General features: G+C 45.6%; 1 protein-coding gene across 4 annotated transcripts in view; it reads left to right on the top strand.

The window, feature by feature from the left end:
* The window catches only part of GPATCH1 (G-patch domain containing 1), a 193707-nt gene extending 178300 nt beyond the window's left edge, over nt 1-15407 (top strand). For all 4 annotated transcript variants that reach the window (XM_056525751.1, XM_056525752.1, XM_056525749.1 and 1 more), the window contains 2 exons: nt 12723-12862; nt 15223-15407. In XM_056525751.1, the coding sequence (XP_056381726.1) occupies nt 12723-12862; nt 15223-15253 (171 nt within the window). In that variant the 3' untranslated portion in view covers nt 15254-15407. The remainder of the gene's footprint in view (nt 1-12722; nt 12863-15222) is intronic.
* Nucleotides 15408-16666: the final 1259 nt, after the last annotated feature.

Consider the following 16666-nt stretch of genomic DNA (forward strand, 5'->3'; position numbering starts at 1 on the left):
ATCTCGGTGATACCCTATCTGGACGACCTTCTCATCAAGGCTCCAACCAGAGACCACACTCTGACTCTCTTCGGGTGGCTAGTCAACCGGGACAAGTCAGTCCTCCGGCCTACCCAGTCTGTAACCTTTCTGGGGCTTCGATTTGACACTGCCTCGGCCCGAATTTGTCTTCTGCTGGACTGGCGCTCCGGGAGGGGGTCCGCTCCCTGCAGACTCAGGTATCAGTCTCCATCCGCACTTGTATGGAAGTCCTGGGTCGGATGGTGGCAACTATGGAGGCCGTACCCTTTGCCCAGTTTCATTACCGCCCCCTCCAACTGGCGATTCTCTCTAGATGGAACAGATCTCCTCTGTCCCTCGATCGTCAGATTGTCCTCCCTCTCAGGGTCCGTCAGTCCCTGCTCTGGTGGCTCCGCCCACCCCTTCTTCTCCAAGGGCAGTCATTTCTTCCCCTTCATTGGCAGGTTGTTACGACGGATGCCAGCCTGTCGGGCTGGGGCGGCGTGTTCAGGGATTGGATGGTTCAGGGACTCTGGTCTCCCCAGGAGACCCTTCTTCCGATAAACATATTGGAATTACGGGTGATCCTTCTTTGTCTTCTTCATTGGGAGCCCCGTCTTCAGGCCCGTCCTGTCCGCGTTCAGTCGGACAACGCCACGGCCGTGGCATACATAAATCGACAGGGCGGCACTCGCAGCTCGGCAGCCATGGCCGAGGTAACCAAAATTCTCTCCTGGGCGGAGAGCAAGATTCCGGCCACATTCCAGGAGTGCTCAACTGGGAAGTGGACTTCCTCAGTCGGTCCTCCCCCGATCCTGGCGAGTGGTCTCTTCATCCGGAGGTCTTCATGCAGCTCTGCGACCTCTGAGGCGTTCCGGACGTGGACCACTTCGCGTCCCGGCACAATCGGAAAATCCTTCCGTTTGTGTCCAAGTCCCTGGACCCTCAGGCTTTGGCCGTGGACACCCTAGTGATTCCTTGGGCGGGGTTCGCCCTACCTTATCTGTTTCCTCCTCTTCCACTCCTTCCCAGGGTGCTGAGGAAGCTCAAGGCAGAGGACGTCCCCGCCATTCTGGTAGCTCCAGATTGGCCATGAAGGTCATGGTACGCCGACGTAGTCAGGCTCCTGGACGACGCTTCTCTGCGCCTTCCGCTCCGCCCGGATCTTCTCTCTCAGGGTCCTCTTTGCCACCCCAATTTACAGTTGCTGCATTTGACTGCGTGGCGGTTGAGACTGCGGTTTTGAGGGCCCACGGGTTTTCTTCCCAAGTCATTCGTACCATGCTCAAGGCTCGTAAGCCCTCCTCCGCAAGAATTTACCACCGTACGTGGCGGTCTTATTTTCGTTGGTGTGAAGCTCAGGATTTCTCCCCGGTGACCTTCTCTGTTCCCCGTCTTCTCTCCTTTTTGCAGTCGGGGTTGGAACTGGGGTTGTCTCTCTCTTAAAGGTCAGGTTTCGGCCCTTGCTGTTCTTTTCCAGCGGCCCTTGGCTTCTAATCCTCATGTCCGGACCTTCCTGCAAGGAGTGGTGCACGCTGTTCCTCCTTATCGGTCACCCTCTCCTCCTTGGGACTTGAATTTGGTTCTGAGTGCCCTCCAGGGTGAACCCTTTGAGCCCCTTAGAGAGGTGTCTCTCCGCCTCCTTTCTTGGAAAGTGGCGTTTCTTGTGGCGATCACCTCCATCCGGAGGGTGTCTGAATTGGCAGCTCTCTCCTGCCGTTCTCCGTTTCTGGTGATCCACCAGGGCAAGGTCGTTTTCCGGTCAGACCCTTCCTTTTTACCTAAGGTGGTCTCAGCCTTTCATCTCAATGAGGACATTGCCCTCCCGTCCTTTTGCCCGGCTCATTCTCATCCTAGGGAGTGCTTACTACACAAGCTGGACGTAGTTTGGGCTGTTCGGTCTTATCTCTCCATCAATTCTTCGTTTCGTCAGTGTGATTCCTTTTTCGTTCTTACGGAAGGTCGTCGCAAGGGACAACCTGCTTACAAGGCCACCATTTCTAGGTGGATTCGGTCCACCATTTCGGAAGCCTATCGCTGTAAGGGGAAGATTCCTCCTTTCAGGGTTGTGGCTCATTCCACACGTTCTGTTGGGGCATCCTGGGCTCTCCAGAATAGAGCCTCGGCCTCGCAGATTTGCAAGGCGGCTACCTGGTCGTCTTTGCACACTTTCTCGAGGTTTTACCGGGTTCATACTTTCGCATTGGCTGATGCTTGTCTGGGGCGTAAAGTGTTGCAGGCGGCAGTGGATCGGCCGTCTGCCTGATTACTTATCTGCCCACCCAAGGGACGACTTTGGTATGTCCCATGGACTGTGTCCCCCGATGGAGCCGATAGAGAAAAGGAGATTTTTTAACACTTACCGTAAAATCTCTTTCTCGAAGGATCCATTGGGGGACACAGCTCCCGCCCTTTTTGGGTTTTTTCCTTTGGTTCTCTGTCCGAGGGTGTGTTCAGTTATGTTTTTTCTTCTGATTCTCAGACAGTTTGGGTTTTTTTTCCCTGACCTATTAGTCTCCTCCTATTGCTCTGGAACTTAAACTGACTAGCTCAGAGCCTGAAGGCAGGTATATCCTGCTGGGAGGAGCTGACTTTTTTTATTACCATAGTGTCACACCTCCTAGAGACAGCAAGATACACCCACGGTCTGTGTCCCCCAATGGATCCTTCGAGAAAGAGATTTTACGGTAAGTGTTAAAAAATCTCCTTTTTGGAAACTACACCCCTCAATGAACGTAACAAGGGGTACAGTGAGCCTTAACATCCCACAGGTGTTTGGCGACTTTTTGTTTAAAGTCGGATGTGTAAATTACATTTTTTTTTTCCACTAAAATGCTGATTTTTCACCAAATTTTACATTTTCACAATGGGTAATAGGAGAAAATGCCCCCCAAAATTTGTAACCCCATTTCTTCTGAGTATGGAAATACCCCATGTGTGGATGTCAGGTGCTCAGCTGGTGCACTACAATGCTCAGAAGAGAAGGAGCGCCATTGAGCTTTTAGAGAGAGAATTTGGTTGGAATGGAAGTCGGGGGCCATGTGCGTTTACAAAGCCCCCCGTGGTGCCAGAACTGTGGACCCCCCTACATGTGACCCCAGTTTGGAAACTACACCCCTCACAGAATTTAATAAGGGGTGCAGTAAGCATTTACACCCACTGATGTTTGACAGATCTTTGGCACAGTGGGCTGTGCAAATTAAAAATAACTTTTTTCTTTTTCACGGACCACTGTTCCAAAAATCTGTCAGACACCTGTGGGGTGTAAATTCTCACTGCACCCCTTGATACATTACATGTGGCCTTCAATTCCGGACAAATTTTCTCTCCAAAAGCCCAATGGCGCTCTTTCCCTTCTGAGCATTGTAGTGCGCCAGCAGAGTACTTTACATCCACATATGGGGTATGTTCTTACTCAGAAGAAATGTGGTTACAAATTTGGGGGGGCTTTTTTCCTATTTCCCTTGTGAAAATGAAAAATTTTGGTTAACACCAGCATTTTAGTTAAAAAAAAATCTTTTTTTTTTCATTTTCCCATCCAACTTTAGCGAAAATTTGTCACACACCTGTGGGGTGTTGAGGCTCACTATACCCCTTGTCACATTCCGTGAGGGGTATTTTTTTTTTTTTTTTTTTGTGTTTATGTCAGAACCGCTGTAAAATCAGCCACCCCTGTGCTAATCACCAATGTACACAGTGCGTCCACAGAGCATTTTATGCCCACAAATGGGGTATTTCCATACAAATTGTGTTACAAATTTTGGGGGTATTTTTTCCGTTTTACCTCTTGTGAAAATAAAAAGTATGGGGCAACACCAGCATGTTAGTGTAAATTTTTTTTCACTACCAGGGTGTAGACCCCAACTTTTCCTTTTCATAAGAGGTAAAAGGAGAAAAATCCCCCCAAAATGCAAATTTGTTCGGAAATACCCCATATGTGGCCCTAAACGGTTTCCTTGAAATACGACAGGACTCCGAAGTGAGAGAGCACCATGCGCATTTTAGGACTAAATTAGGGATTGCATAGGGGTGGACATTCTACACCAGTGATTCCCAAACAGGGTGCCTCCAGCTGTTGATAAACTGCCAGCATGCCTGGACAGTCAGTGGCTGTCCGTAAATGCTGGGAGTTGTTGTTTTACAACAGCTGGAGGCTCCGTTTTGGAAACCGTGCCGTGCGATAAATTTTTCATTTTTATTCTTTTATTATGTGGTAGTTTAGTGTAGTGTAGTGTTTTAGGGTACATTCACACTGGCAGGGGTGGGGGGGGGGGCGTTTACAGTGAGTTTCCCGCTAGGAGTTTGAGCCGTAGCAGAAAATTTGGCGCAGCTCAAACTTGAAGCAGGAGACCCACTGTAAACCCGCCCGTGTGAATGTACCCAGTACATTCACATTGGGGAGGGGGGGCAAACCTCCAGCTTTTGCAAACTCTCTACAACTCTCAGACCGTGCATGCTGGAGGGTTGGAAAACCTTCAGTTAGGTTCTGTTACCTAACTCAGTATTTTTCAACCAGTGTGCCTCCAACTGTTGCAAAACTAAACCTCCCAGCATGTACTGATCGCCGAAGGGCATGCTGGTAGATGTAGTTGTGTACCTCCAGCTGTAGTATAACTACAACTCCCAGCATGGCAAGACAGCCATTTGCTGTTCGTGCATACTGGGAGTTGTAGTTTTGCAAGATTTAGAGGACCACGGTTTAGAAACCACCCGACAGTGATCTCTAAACTGTGGCCCTCCAGATGTTGCAAAACTACAAATCCCAGCATACCCAGACAGCAAACAGCTGTCTGGGCAAGCCACCGGCGGTAAGAGTGACCTTCGCCGCCGGTCACATATAGTTCCCCCGTTCTGCCCTGACCGCCGTGGGTGGGCAGAACGGTGGAACTGTAGTGAAGTGTGACAGCTGTCTGGGCATGCTGGGAGTTGTAGTTTTGCAATATCTGTAGGGCTACAGTTTAGAGACCACTGTATAGTGGTCTCCAAACTGTAGCCCTCCAGATGTTGCTAGGCAACTCACCGGCTTCCATAGTCTGCAGGATCGCCACCCGCCTCCGGCGGTAACTGACCTTCACCGCCACCACCGGTCACACTACAGTTCCCCCGTTCTACCCTGACCACCGTGGGGATCGGGGGTGTCTTATTTTCCGGAGACCCACGTGACCCGGAATCGCTGCAGATCGCTGGTCTGAATTGACAGGGTTTCAGGACCCCCTCTGGCAATTTGTGGGGATGCCCGCTGAATGATTTCAGCAGGCATCTCTCGGTCCGGTCCCCGACCGGCTAGCGGCGTGGACCGGAATACCCACGAACATACCTATACCCCTACATCCTTAAGGACTCAGGATGCTGGGCGTATGCATACACCCTTCATTCTGAAGAGGTTAAATGGGCACTGTCATTAAAACTAATTTTTGCTTTTGCACTCCTAATGGTAAATAAAAAATCTTTCTAATGTAATTTGTTTAAAGAAAAAATGAAGTTTTCTATGTTTTATGTGTGTTTTAAAAAGCTACCACTAGGTGTCTCCCTAGTTGTCCACAGTACATTTCCCCCATCTCTTGCAGACTTTGAACTCCTGCTGGCCTGGCAGAAGTCCCAAAATCAGGAAATGCAGTCTGGAGTGCTGAAGAGAGGGGGGGGGGGGGGCGCAGCCTTCATAACTTGAGGGATGAAGTTCTCTCCTGTATGGCATGATGTCACACCTGCTGGGTAACGCCCCTTCGCAGTCTGTGAATCTGACTGAGACTGAGCAGATAGTACAGAGCAATAACAAGGTAGAAAACTGACAAATAATAAAACTAAAGGCAATTTTTTTGTCATGATGGGGGCAGTGAACTGGGAGGATTATAAACATTAACAAGATCATGGCAGGTACTCTTTAAGGTCAAAATGGGCTTGGTCCTTAAAGGGTTAAAAGGGGGGGGGGTACTGTCCACTAAAGGAGAATATGAGAAATAGTTGGCTACTCATGGACACTGCTATTTCTATTATACATAAAGTCCAGCATGTACAGCTAGCTCTCCTTGTCTGTTTTTTATTTATGGATGCCACTAGATCCTAGGTTACATAACAAGGTTTAAATGTATAGTATAAAATGATTTATTTGGTTGTTTACGGGTAGGGTCACATGTGCCGTATTTTGCTGCATATTTGCTGCTATGTATTTTCCTACCCATTGCAGCTGATTTGGCTTACTATTGACTTCAGTGTGTAGGAAAATACGCATCTGCAAATACGCTGCAAAAAAAACAGCACTTGTGACCCTATCCTAAATAAATCATCAGGTGGCCTCTTTTCTCTCCCTTAAAGATTTGTGGAAAGTTGGCTGACAAACCCTCTATTTTGTAATTGTGAACAAATTCAGTTATTTTACTCACTATCTTTTGTATGTGTAGGATAATTGAGATGGGAAAGAAAGCACTGAATAGCGCTGAATCACACTTTTCATTAGTGAAAATTCTGTTTCTTGCTGAAATGAAGTACAAGAGTGATAGCACCTTCTATCAGGCTGTATACTTCATCCAGGCACTGAGCTTAATCAGTTTTTAGCTTTGGGGTCCGTACAAGGCAGGCAAGCCTGCTTTTTGGCTGATCACTGTTTTTATTTTTATTTTTTAATACCAATCTGCTTCTCCCCCCCCCTGCTCCCTTTCACCACAGAGAGACACGAGTGTTTTATGGTCTATTCCCACGTACAGTATTATGTACAGATTTGATGCACAGGATTTTCTGCTGCAGATTTCAATGTAAACTGATTAGACACTGCTTGAAATCCTGCGCTTCAAATCTGTGCAGAATACGGTTTGTGTGAATAGACCCTTAAAGGGAATCGGTCAGCTGCAATACACATTCTAAACTGCTGACACTTTTGGATGAGGTAAACGAGACACCCAAGGTACCTTTCACTTATATGTCTGTGCTTCCATAACAAAGAAAAATGTTGTGTAAAGGGGCATTTCTAATCCCCAGAAGTGATGGGAATGCCTCTTCATTCCCCTTCTTATCCTGTCCCTTCCTAAAGGGTTCCTAAGGTGGAAAACTATTTTTTTTTTTTTTTTTTTTAACCCCTTAAGGACACATGACGTTCTCATACGTCTCCATTTCCGAGTCCTTAAGGACACATGACGTATGAGAACGTCATGTGTTTTACCGGCCCCCCCGCAACCATCTGGAGCGGAGCCGGTCCCCGATGCCTGCTGAAATCGTTCAGCAGGCATCGGGGCATATCGCCCAGGGGGGTCATTATGACCCCCCATGTCGGCGATGGCCGCAGATCGCTGGACAATTTAGTCCAGCGATCTGCGGCGGATTCCGGGTCAATCGGGTCTCCGGTGACCCGGAATTATTGGCTGATCGGGGCCGTCAGAGACGGCCCCGATCAGCCAGAGCCAGCAGGGGTGAGGTGGCACTGGTGCCACCTCACGATCGCCCTGATTCGTCGGCCGGATTACCGGCCGACCAATCAGGGCGCCTGCTGCGGGTGTCACTCCCGCAACCCGCTCCGCCCCTCTTCCGGAGGACGTGAGCGGGTGCGGGAAGACGACCCCGGGTGCTGGGGACCCCGATCCCCGGCGCCCCTGTTGGGATCGGGGCCCCAGGAGCAGCGGCGGCGGCGGAGACGACGAGGGACTGACCTGTGCTGCTGGATCGTTGGAGGTGAGTGACAGCCTCCTGCCGTTGCTTAGCAACAGCTCCCAGCATGCAAAAAGGGCATGCTGGGAGCTGTAGTTATGCAACAGCAGGAGGCAGACCACCACAACTCCCAGCATGCCCTTATGGGCATGCTGGGACTTGTAGTTTTGCAACAGCTGGAGGCACATTCTTTCTATGGAAAAGTGTACCTTCAGCTGTTGTGTAACTACAACTCCCAGCTTGCACAATCAGCTAAAGTGCATGCTGGGAGTTGTAGTGGTGCATCTGGTGGTTGCATAACTACAACTCCCAGCATGCCCGTTGGCTGTCGGTGACTGCTGAGAGTTGTAGTTTTGCAACAGCTGAAGGCACACTGAGTTAAGTAGCAAACCAGTGTGTCTCCAGCTGTTGCATAACTACAATCCCGAGCATCCCCAGCCAATGTAGTATGCCTCCAGCTGTTGCATAACTACAACACCCAGCATGCCCTTCCGCTGTCCGTACATGCTGGGGGTTGTAGCTTTTGCAACAGCTGAAGGCACACTGGTTGCAAAACACTGAGTTTGTTACCAAACTCGGTGTTTCACAACCAGTGTGCCTCCAGCTGTTGCAAAACTACAACTCCCAGCATGCACTGATAGACCGTACATGCTGGGAGTTGTAGTTTTGCAACAGCTGGATGCTCCCCCCCCCCCCCCCCCCCCCCCCAATGTGAATGTACAGGGTACACTCACATGGGCGGAGGATTACAGTAAGTATCCGGCTGCAAGTTTGAGGTGCGGCAAAATTCCTGCCGCAGCTCAAACTGCCAGCGAGAAACTACTGTGAACCCCCCCGCCCGTGTGACTGTACCCTAAAAACACTACACTAACACACAATAAAATAAAAAGTAAAAAACACTACATATCCACATACCCCTACACAGCCCCCCTCCCCTCCCCAATAAAAATGAAAAACGCCTGGTACGCCACTGTTTCCAAAATGGAGCCTCCAGCGGTTGCAAAACTACAACTCCCAGCATGCACTGATAGACCGTACATGCTGGGAGTTGTAGTTTTGCAGCAGCTGGATTTCCCCCCCCCCAATGTGAATGTACAGGGTACACTCACATGGGCGGAGGATTACAGTAAGTATCTGGCTGCAAATTTGAGCTGCCGCAAACTTTCTGCTGCAGCTCAAATTGCCAGCGAGAAACTACTGTGAACCCCCCGTCCGTGCGACTGTACCCTAAAAACACTACACTACACTAACACAAAATAAAATAAAAAGTAAAAAATCACTACATATACACATACCCCTATACAACCCCCCTCCCCAATAAAAATGAAAAACGTCTGGTACGCCACTGTTTCCAAAACGGAGCCTCCAGCTGTTGCAAAACAACTACTCCCAGTATTGCCAGATAGCCGTTGACTGTCCAGGCATGCTGGGAGTTTTATAACAGCTGGAGGCACCCTGTTAGGGGTATTCTACGCCAGTGATTCCCAATGTCCACCCCTATGCAAGTCCCTAATTTAGGCCTCAAATGCGCATGGCGCTCTCACTTTGGAGCCCTGTCGTATTTCAAGGCAACAGTTTAGGGCCACATATGGGGTATCGCCGTACTCGGGAGAAATTGGGCTTCAAATTTTGGGGGGTATTTTCTGCTATTACCCTTTTAAAAAATGTAAAATTTTTGGGAAAACAAGCATTTTAGGTAAAAAAAATATATATTTTTTTACATATGCAAAAGTCGTGAAACACCTGTAATGTATTAAGGTTCAAATTACCCCTTGTTACGTTCCCCGAGGGGTCTAGTTTCCAAAATGGTATGCCATGTGTTTTTTTTTTTGCTGTTCTGGCACCATAGGGGCTTCCTAAATGCGGCATGCCCCCAGAGCAAAATTTGCTTTCAAAAAGCCAAATGTTACTCCTTCTCTTCTGAGACCTGTAGTGCGCCAGCAGAGCACTTTTCACCCCCATATGGGGTGTTTTCTGAATCGGGAGAAATTGGGCTTCAAATTTTGGGGGGTATTTTCCGCTATTACCCTTTTTAAAAATGTAAACATTTTGGGAAAACAAGCATTTTAGGTAAAAAAAAAATCTTTTTTTTTACATATGCAAAAGTCGTGAAACACCTGTAGGGCATTAAGGTTCACGTTACCCCTTGTTACGTTCCCCGAGGGGTCTAGTTTCCAAAATGGTATGCCATGTGTTTTTTTTTGCTGTTCTGGCACCATAGGGGCTTCCTAAATGCGGCATGCCCCCAGAGCAAAATTTGCTTTCAAAAAGCCAAATGTGACTCCTTCTCTTCTGAGACCTGTAGTGCACCAGCAGAGCACTTTTCACCCCCATGCGAGGTGTTTTCTGTATCGGGAGAAATTGGGCTTCAAATTTTGGGGGGTATTTTCTGCTATTACCCTTTTAAAAAATGTAAAATTTTTGGGAAACCAAGCATTTTAGGTAAAAAAAATATATATTTTTTTTACATATGCAAAAGTCGTGAATCACCTGTAGGGTATTAAGGTTCACTTTACCCCTTGTTACGTTCCCTGAGGGGTCTAGTTTCCAAAATGGTATGCCATGTGTTTTTTTTTGCTGTCCTGGCACCGTAGGGGCTTCCTAAATGCGGCATGCCCCCCAAAAACCATTTGTCGCTCCTTCCCTTCTGAGCCCTCTACTGCGCCCGCCGAACAATTAACATAGACATATGAGGTATGTGCTTACTCGAGAGAAATTGGGTTTCAAATACAAGTAAAAATTTTCTCCTTTTTACCCCTTGCAAAAATTCAAAAATTGGGTCTACAAGAACATGAGAGTGTAAAAAATGAAGATTTTGAATTTTCTCCTTCACTTTGCTGCTATTCCTGTGAAACACCTAAAGGGTTAATACACTTACTGAATGTTTTTTTGAATACTTTAGGGGGTGTAGTTTTTATAATGGGGTCTTTTATGGGGTATTTCTAATATGAAGACCCTTCAAATCCACTTCAAAACTGAACTGCTCCCTGAAAAATAGTGAGTTTGAAAATTTTGTGAAAAATTTCAAAATTGCTACTGAACTTTGAAGCCCTATGGTGTCTTCCAAAAGTAAAAACTCATAAATTTTATGATGCAAACATAAAGTAGACATATTGTATATGTGAACCCCAAAAAAATATATTTTGAATATCCATTTTCCTTACAAGCAGAGAGCTTCAAAGTTAGAAAAATGCAAAATTTTCATTTTTTTTCATCAAATTTTGGGATTTTTCACCAAGAAAGGATGCAAGTTACCATAAAATTTTACCACTAAGTTAAAGTAGAATATGTCACGAAAAAACAATCTCGGAATCAGAATGATAACTAAAAGCATTCCAGAGTTATTAATGTTTAAAGTGACAGTGGTCAGAATTGCAAAAAACGCTCCGGTCCTTAAGGTATAAAATGGCCTGGTCCTTAAGGGGTTAAATCAACTGGTACCAGAAAGTTAAACAGATTTGTAAATTACTTCTACACTGCTCAAAAAAATTAAGGGAACACTTAAACAACACAATGTAACTCCAAGTCACTCACACTTCTGTGAAATCACACTGTCCACTCAGGAAGCAACACTGATTGACAATCAATTTCACATGCTGTTGTGCAAATGACACAGACAACAGGTGGAAATTATAGGCAATTAGCAAGACACCCCCAATAAAGGAGTGGCTCTGCAGGTGGTGACCACAGACCACTTCTCAGTTCCTATGCTTCCTGGCTGATGTTTTGGTCACTTGAATGCTGGCGGTGCTTTCACTATAGTGGTAGCATGAGGCGGAGTCTACAACCCACACAAGTGGCTCAGGTAGTGCAACTCATCCAGGAGGGCACATCAATGCGAGCTGTGGCAAGAAGGTTTGCTCTGTCTGTCAGTGTAGTGTCCAGAGCATGGAGGCGCTACCAGGAGACAGGCCAGTACATCAGGAGACATGGAGAATGTCGTAGGAGGGCTACAACCCAGCAGCAGGGCCGTTATATCCGCCTTTGTGCAAGGAGGAGCACTGCCAGAGCCCTGCAAAATGACCTCCAGCAGGCCACAAATGTGCAAGTGTCCACTCAAACGGTCTGAAACAGACTCCATGAGGGTGGTATGAGGGCCATACGTCCATAGGTGGGAGTTGTGCTTACAGCCCAACACCGTGCAGGACGTTTGGCATTTGCCAGAGAACTCCATGTGCTTGCCAGAGGTAGCCTCACTGCCATTAGGTACAGAGATGAGATCCTCAGACCATATACTGGTGGGGTTGGCCCTGGGTTCCTCCTAATGCAAGACAATGCTAGACCTTATGTGGCTGGAGTGTGTCAGCAGTTCCCCCAAGAGAAAGGCATTGATGCTCCTACTCTGGACAGATCCTGACATGGATAGAGGTGTCAGCAGAGAGCACTGTGGACAGACAGAAAAGAAATTAAAAAAGAAAAGAACTTCCTGTGGAGAATACAGCAGCTGATAATTACTGGAAGGATTAAGATTTTTAAATAAAGGTAATTTACCAATCTGTTAAACTTTCTGGCAAACGTTGATTTGAAAAAAAATTGTTTTCCACCGGAGTACCCCTTTAATCAGGGCTCAGCTTTCAGCATGAGAGTGAAGCGGAGATGCAAATTAAGGGGGAGGTTAGATAAGGCTATAGATCTCCTCCATTGGTCAGAAAATTTAAATAGCATATTTGTATAAATACAGAGAGCACAAGTATTGCGCAACAGATTTTTACCAAGTAAAATGCGTTTAAAACAGCATCACCCACATTATCAACGTGTATATCCAGTTTAGTGCTGGTGATTCCGCTGTCAGTTTCCCTTTTAACAGAAAAACTTGATTATAACAATTAATAATTTTCTGATGATCCATTCCTTTTACCTACTAGTTTACTTCAGTGTCTGCTAGAAGGGGGATAGCCTGGTAGGAAGAGCTTACATTCCTCTGCTTAGTGTCAGCCTCTGAATAGCATCAGCCTATACCAAAGGTGCCTATTTTCTCCTAGTTATTGGATGGCGACTGCTTAAAAAAAAATATTTTTTTTTAGGAGTAGAGTATATAAAGGTTTTGGAACAAAAAATTTGTGATATGTTGATGTATTCTATTGTAGAAGAAAAAGCACAAAAAGCAAAAGCACAAAAGTAAACAAAAGAGTAGGAAAACAGATGGCAAAAGCACAGATGACAGCAGTGAAAGTCCCGATGATTCCGAGAACACAGGCGACATAACACCCAGAGAACTTCTGAAGAGGTCAGTAGTCTTAAATTTGGTCATAAACGGTGTTTTTTCTTTATTAAAGTAAATTATGAGAAAACTGTAAAACATATAGGGGATGTTTACAAAAAATATTGCATTATGTTAACAGGACTTTTTTTTGTAAATTCCTGTCTTCAACAAATAAACTGTTACATACAAAAAAGTCATAAAAAATGGCTTGTAGCATATAGAATTACTGTGTACCTGTCGTTTGGAAAAAAACTTTTTATAAAATGTATATAATACCATTATATGTATATTTGTAATATACATTGTTTAACATTTTTATATATTTTTAGGTGAAAAAATGCTGTCCTTGCAGCTATTGCCTGTGTGTCTCTGTGAGGAGTCCAAATATAGGAAGTGTGAGCGGGACAAGCATGTGCAGGCTCCTGGCTTGTCAATCACCCTGCTGTGTGAGCTGGGAGCGTGTCACAGAGCTTCAGTGCACAGAGCCCTGCTTGTCCTCAGTTTTCAGAGCCCTGCTTGTCCTCAGTGTACAGAGCCTTGCTTGTCCTCGGTGCACGGAGCCCTGCTTGTCCTCGGTGCACGGAGCCCTGCTTGTCCTCGGTGCACGGAGCCCTGCTTGTCCTCGGTGCACGGAGCCCTGCTTGTCCTCGGTGCACGGAGCCCTGCTTGTCCTCGGTGCACGGAGCCCTGCTTGTCCTCGGTGCACGGAGCCCTGCTTGTCCTCGGTGCACGGAGCCCTGCTTGTCCTCGGTGCACGGAGCCCTGCTTGTCCTCGGTGCACGGAGCCCTGCTTGTCCTCGGTGCACGGAGCCCTGCTTGTCCTCGGTGCACGGAGCCCTGCTTGTCCTCGGTGCACGGAGCCCTGCTTGTCCTCGGTGCACGGAGCCCTGCTTGCCCTCGGTGCACGGAGCCCTGCTTGTCCACCCACACTTCTTTATTTGGACTCCTTACAGAGACACACAGGCAACAGCTGTAGGGATAAAAATATACACATTTTTTAACCAATGTATATTACAAATATATATAACGTTATTTTCTACATTATGTAAAAAGTTTTTGATAATGTCAGGTACACATCCAGGGGTTATCCAGGACCAAAAAAGTTTATATGTTGCTTGGTAGGCATATAAAAAGTAATTTCACTGCTTGTTACTCTTCTTCCTACTTCCAAGACAGCCTCAGTCTTCATAGCAGTGAGGTCCCACTTAGCCAGTCACTGACGTGACACATTTTTTCGGTCCCTCCATAACCCCTTTTAATGAGAAACAGTAGATAGGTTTCTCATAACTGATTTTTCGCCTGTAGGATTACTACATGTTCCTGAAACGTTGAGCCTTGTGTAAGTCCTGCAAGAAACACCGGTAAATGTTTTGCTGATCTGTTACATATTTGACTTGTGACCAGCTGAGCGGTGGATTTTAACAAAATTTTAGTCTACCTGAGAAGGGGAAAGGCTCCTGCTGCAGTTGTCTAAAGGCCGGACACAGGATGAGAATTCTGGGGAACATTGCCTCCTGGGGATTATAGAGAAGATTTCTATATGTATTTCTTTGGTATATTTGTAATTTGAGACAAAATAGAATTACAGTTAAGCAGGAGATAGAGAGGAAATAATGGGATTTTTGTGCATTTTCTTTTAGTGTTAATTTTAAGTTGACACGGTCACTTAAAAAAAAAAAAAAAACTAGTCTTTTTATTGGGCTTTGCTTGTGCATCGAGACTGGCAGAGAAGCACTTAGCCAAGTGCTTCTTCTGCTTTGTTCTAACAATTGATTAAACAGTGTCACTTTAAGTTTTCCTTAAAGGAGTAGTCCAGTCCTGAAAAACTAAGTTTCAGATTGCTGGGAGTCTGACCGCTGGGGCCCCCCGCGGAAGGGAGCGGGTTGACCACAGCACGAAGCGGTGGCTGACACGCCCCCCTCAATACAGCGCTATGGCAGAGCCGGAGATTGCCGAAGGCAGCGCTCCGGCTCTGCCATAAAGTTTTATTGAGGGAGCGTGTCAGCTGCCACTTCGTGCTGTGGTCAACACTCCCGCGGGCTGCCGGGGCCCCGTACAGGACATCGCGGGGGCTCCAGTGGTCAGACCCCTCATGATCTGAAACTGTCCTAAGGATAGGGGATAAGTTTTTCAGTGCTGGACTACTCCTTTAGAGCAAGTTGCGGGCATAGCTGTCAAATATAAAAAAACACATTGTGCAGTTTCAACACAACTATGAAAATTGCTGCAAAAAAGACAAATTTCACAAAAAAATAGAAATAGAGCAATATGCTATTTAGTGGTGTTAAAATTATATAATAATGTTGATGTAAGTTTTTTGTCTTATTTTTTGACGCTAGATACTTAAGAGGATTATTAATTGAATTATACATTTTCTTTTTCAGGTTAAAAAATCTTCCTATTCCTCACACATAGAGATAGGGGAGCTATTATTCTCTGAATGGATCCTCAAGTTTTCAAACCACAATGCAAAACTTTCTGTAAATATATTCCTGTACAAGATCATTATTGTAAATTTGTATATTCTAGAGAAACTAATTTGTATTAAATAAATTCAGGGCTTTGTTCTATAAGCCTGTCTGTTTGTATTTTATTTGTTGTGCTAATCTAGAAGAATAATCTGCTAGAAGATTGGGTACGACATATACAAAAAAAATACAGAACAATTCTCCTCCAACCACAGCGGGATTCAAACAGGCGCAAGCATGAATAGCAGCAATAGTAGCAAGAGCACTTGGGCAGTAGGTACGGTAATCTAAAATTTTTTAATAAAGAACAACGCGTTTCGCCGCCAGGGAGAACCTGAGGAAGACGCCGGCCCTGGAGTTGAAACGTGTTGTTCTTTATTAAATAATTTAATATTACCGTACCTACTGCCCAAGGGCTCTTGCTACTATTGCTGCTATTCATGCTTGCGCCTGTTTGAATCACGCTGTGGTTGGAGGAATTGTTCTGTATCTGAAACACCATTTCTTGGTGGAGGGATCGGCTGCATCGTGGAGAATCCATTACATGCCATTACCAGCGTTGTGCACAACCACCGGGGTGAGCAATTTTTTTACTTCCTATCGAACGATCTACTCACCCTAAATTTATTGCACTACGGAGCGCTCTTTGGGTCTGTTTTTTTTATATACAAAGAGAAGAAACCCGTAGCTTACATTTTTTCTACATGGGGTCACTACTAATAAAATGTATTATTATGATTTTTTTTTTTAAACAATATTTTACTGACCAAAAAAATACAAAAAAAATCCACAAAGTATAACACTATTTAATACATTACAATTCGACATCTCAGATGACACGTCAGGTTGTGACAGAAAGATACACATAAGGTTGGGGCTAAGTAGAATGTCCCGATAGTACTTAGAATGCAGTCTTCTTGATTATTAGAAAACTGTAGGCTGCAACCTAAAAAGAAAAACTAGTGTCCTGAACGAAAACACAAAATACTAAAAGCGGATAAGAGTCCAACCGGCAGCCTTAAGGAAAGAAGTTATCGGTCATGTATTATTATAGTAATCACAGACTCCAAAGTGCTGGGATGAAAAAGCAAGGACGATGGATAGGATGTTGTCAACGTCAAGTCATCATGCAAAAAAATATTAATTGGCCCTGGTAGTGACAGTATAAGAAATTAACAACAAGAATAAAAAGAAAGTAAACGTGACCAGCAAACTCACTCCACCTAAGTATTAGGTAGCTTTAAATACCCAAGAGTCCCCATTAAAGGGGTTGTCCAGTGAAAAACATTTTACAGTATTGTCCCCTGCCTACCTACTAAAATAATAAAAACGTTAACTTGCCTTCCTTCACTCCCTCGTA

The sequence above is a fragment of the Hyla sarda genome, chromosome 6 (genome assembly GCF_029499605.1).
Source record: "Hyla sarda isolate aHylSar1 chromosome 6, aHylSar1.hap1, whole genome shotgun sequence".
In the NCBI taxonomy this organism is placed as follows: domain Eukaryota; kingdom Metazoa; phylum Chordata; class Amphibia; order Anura; family Hylidae; genus Hyla; species Hyla sarda.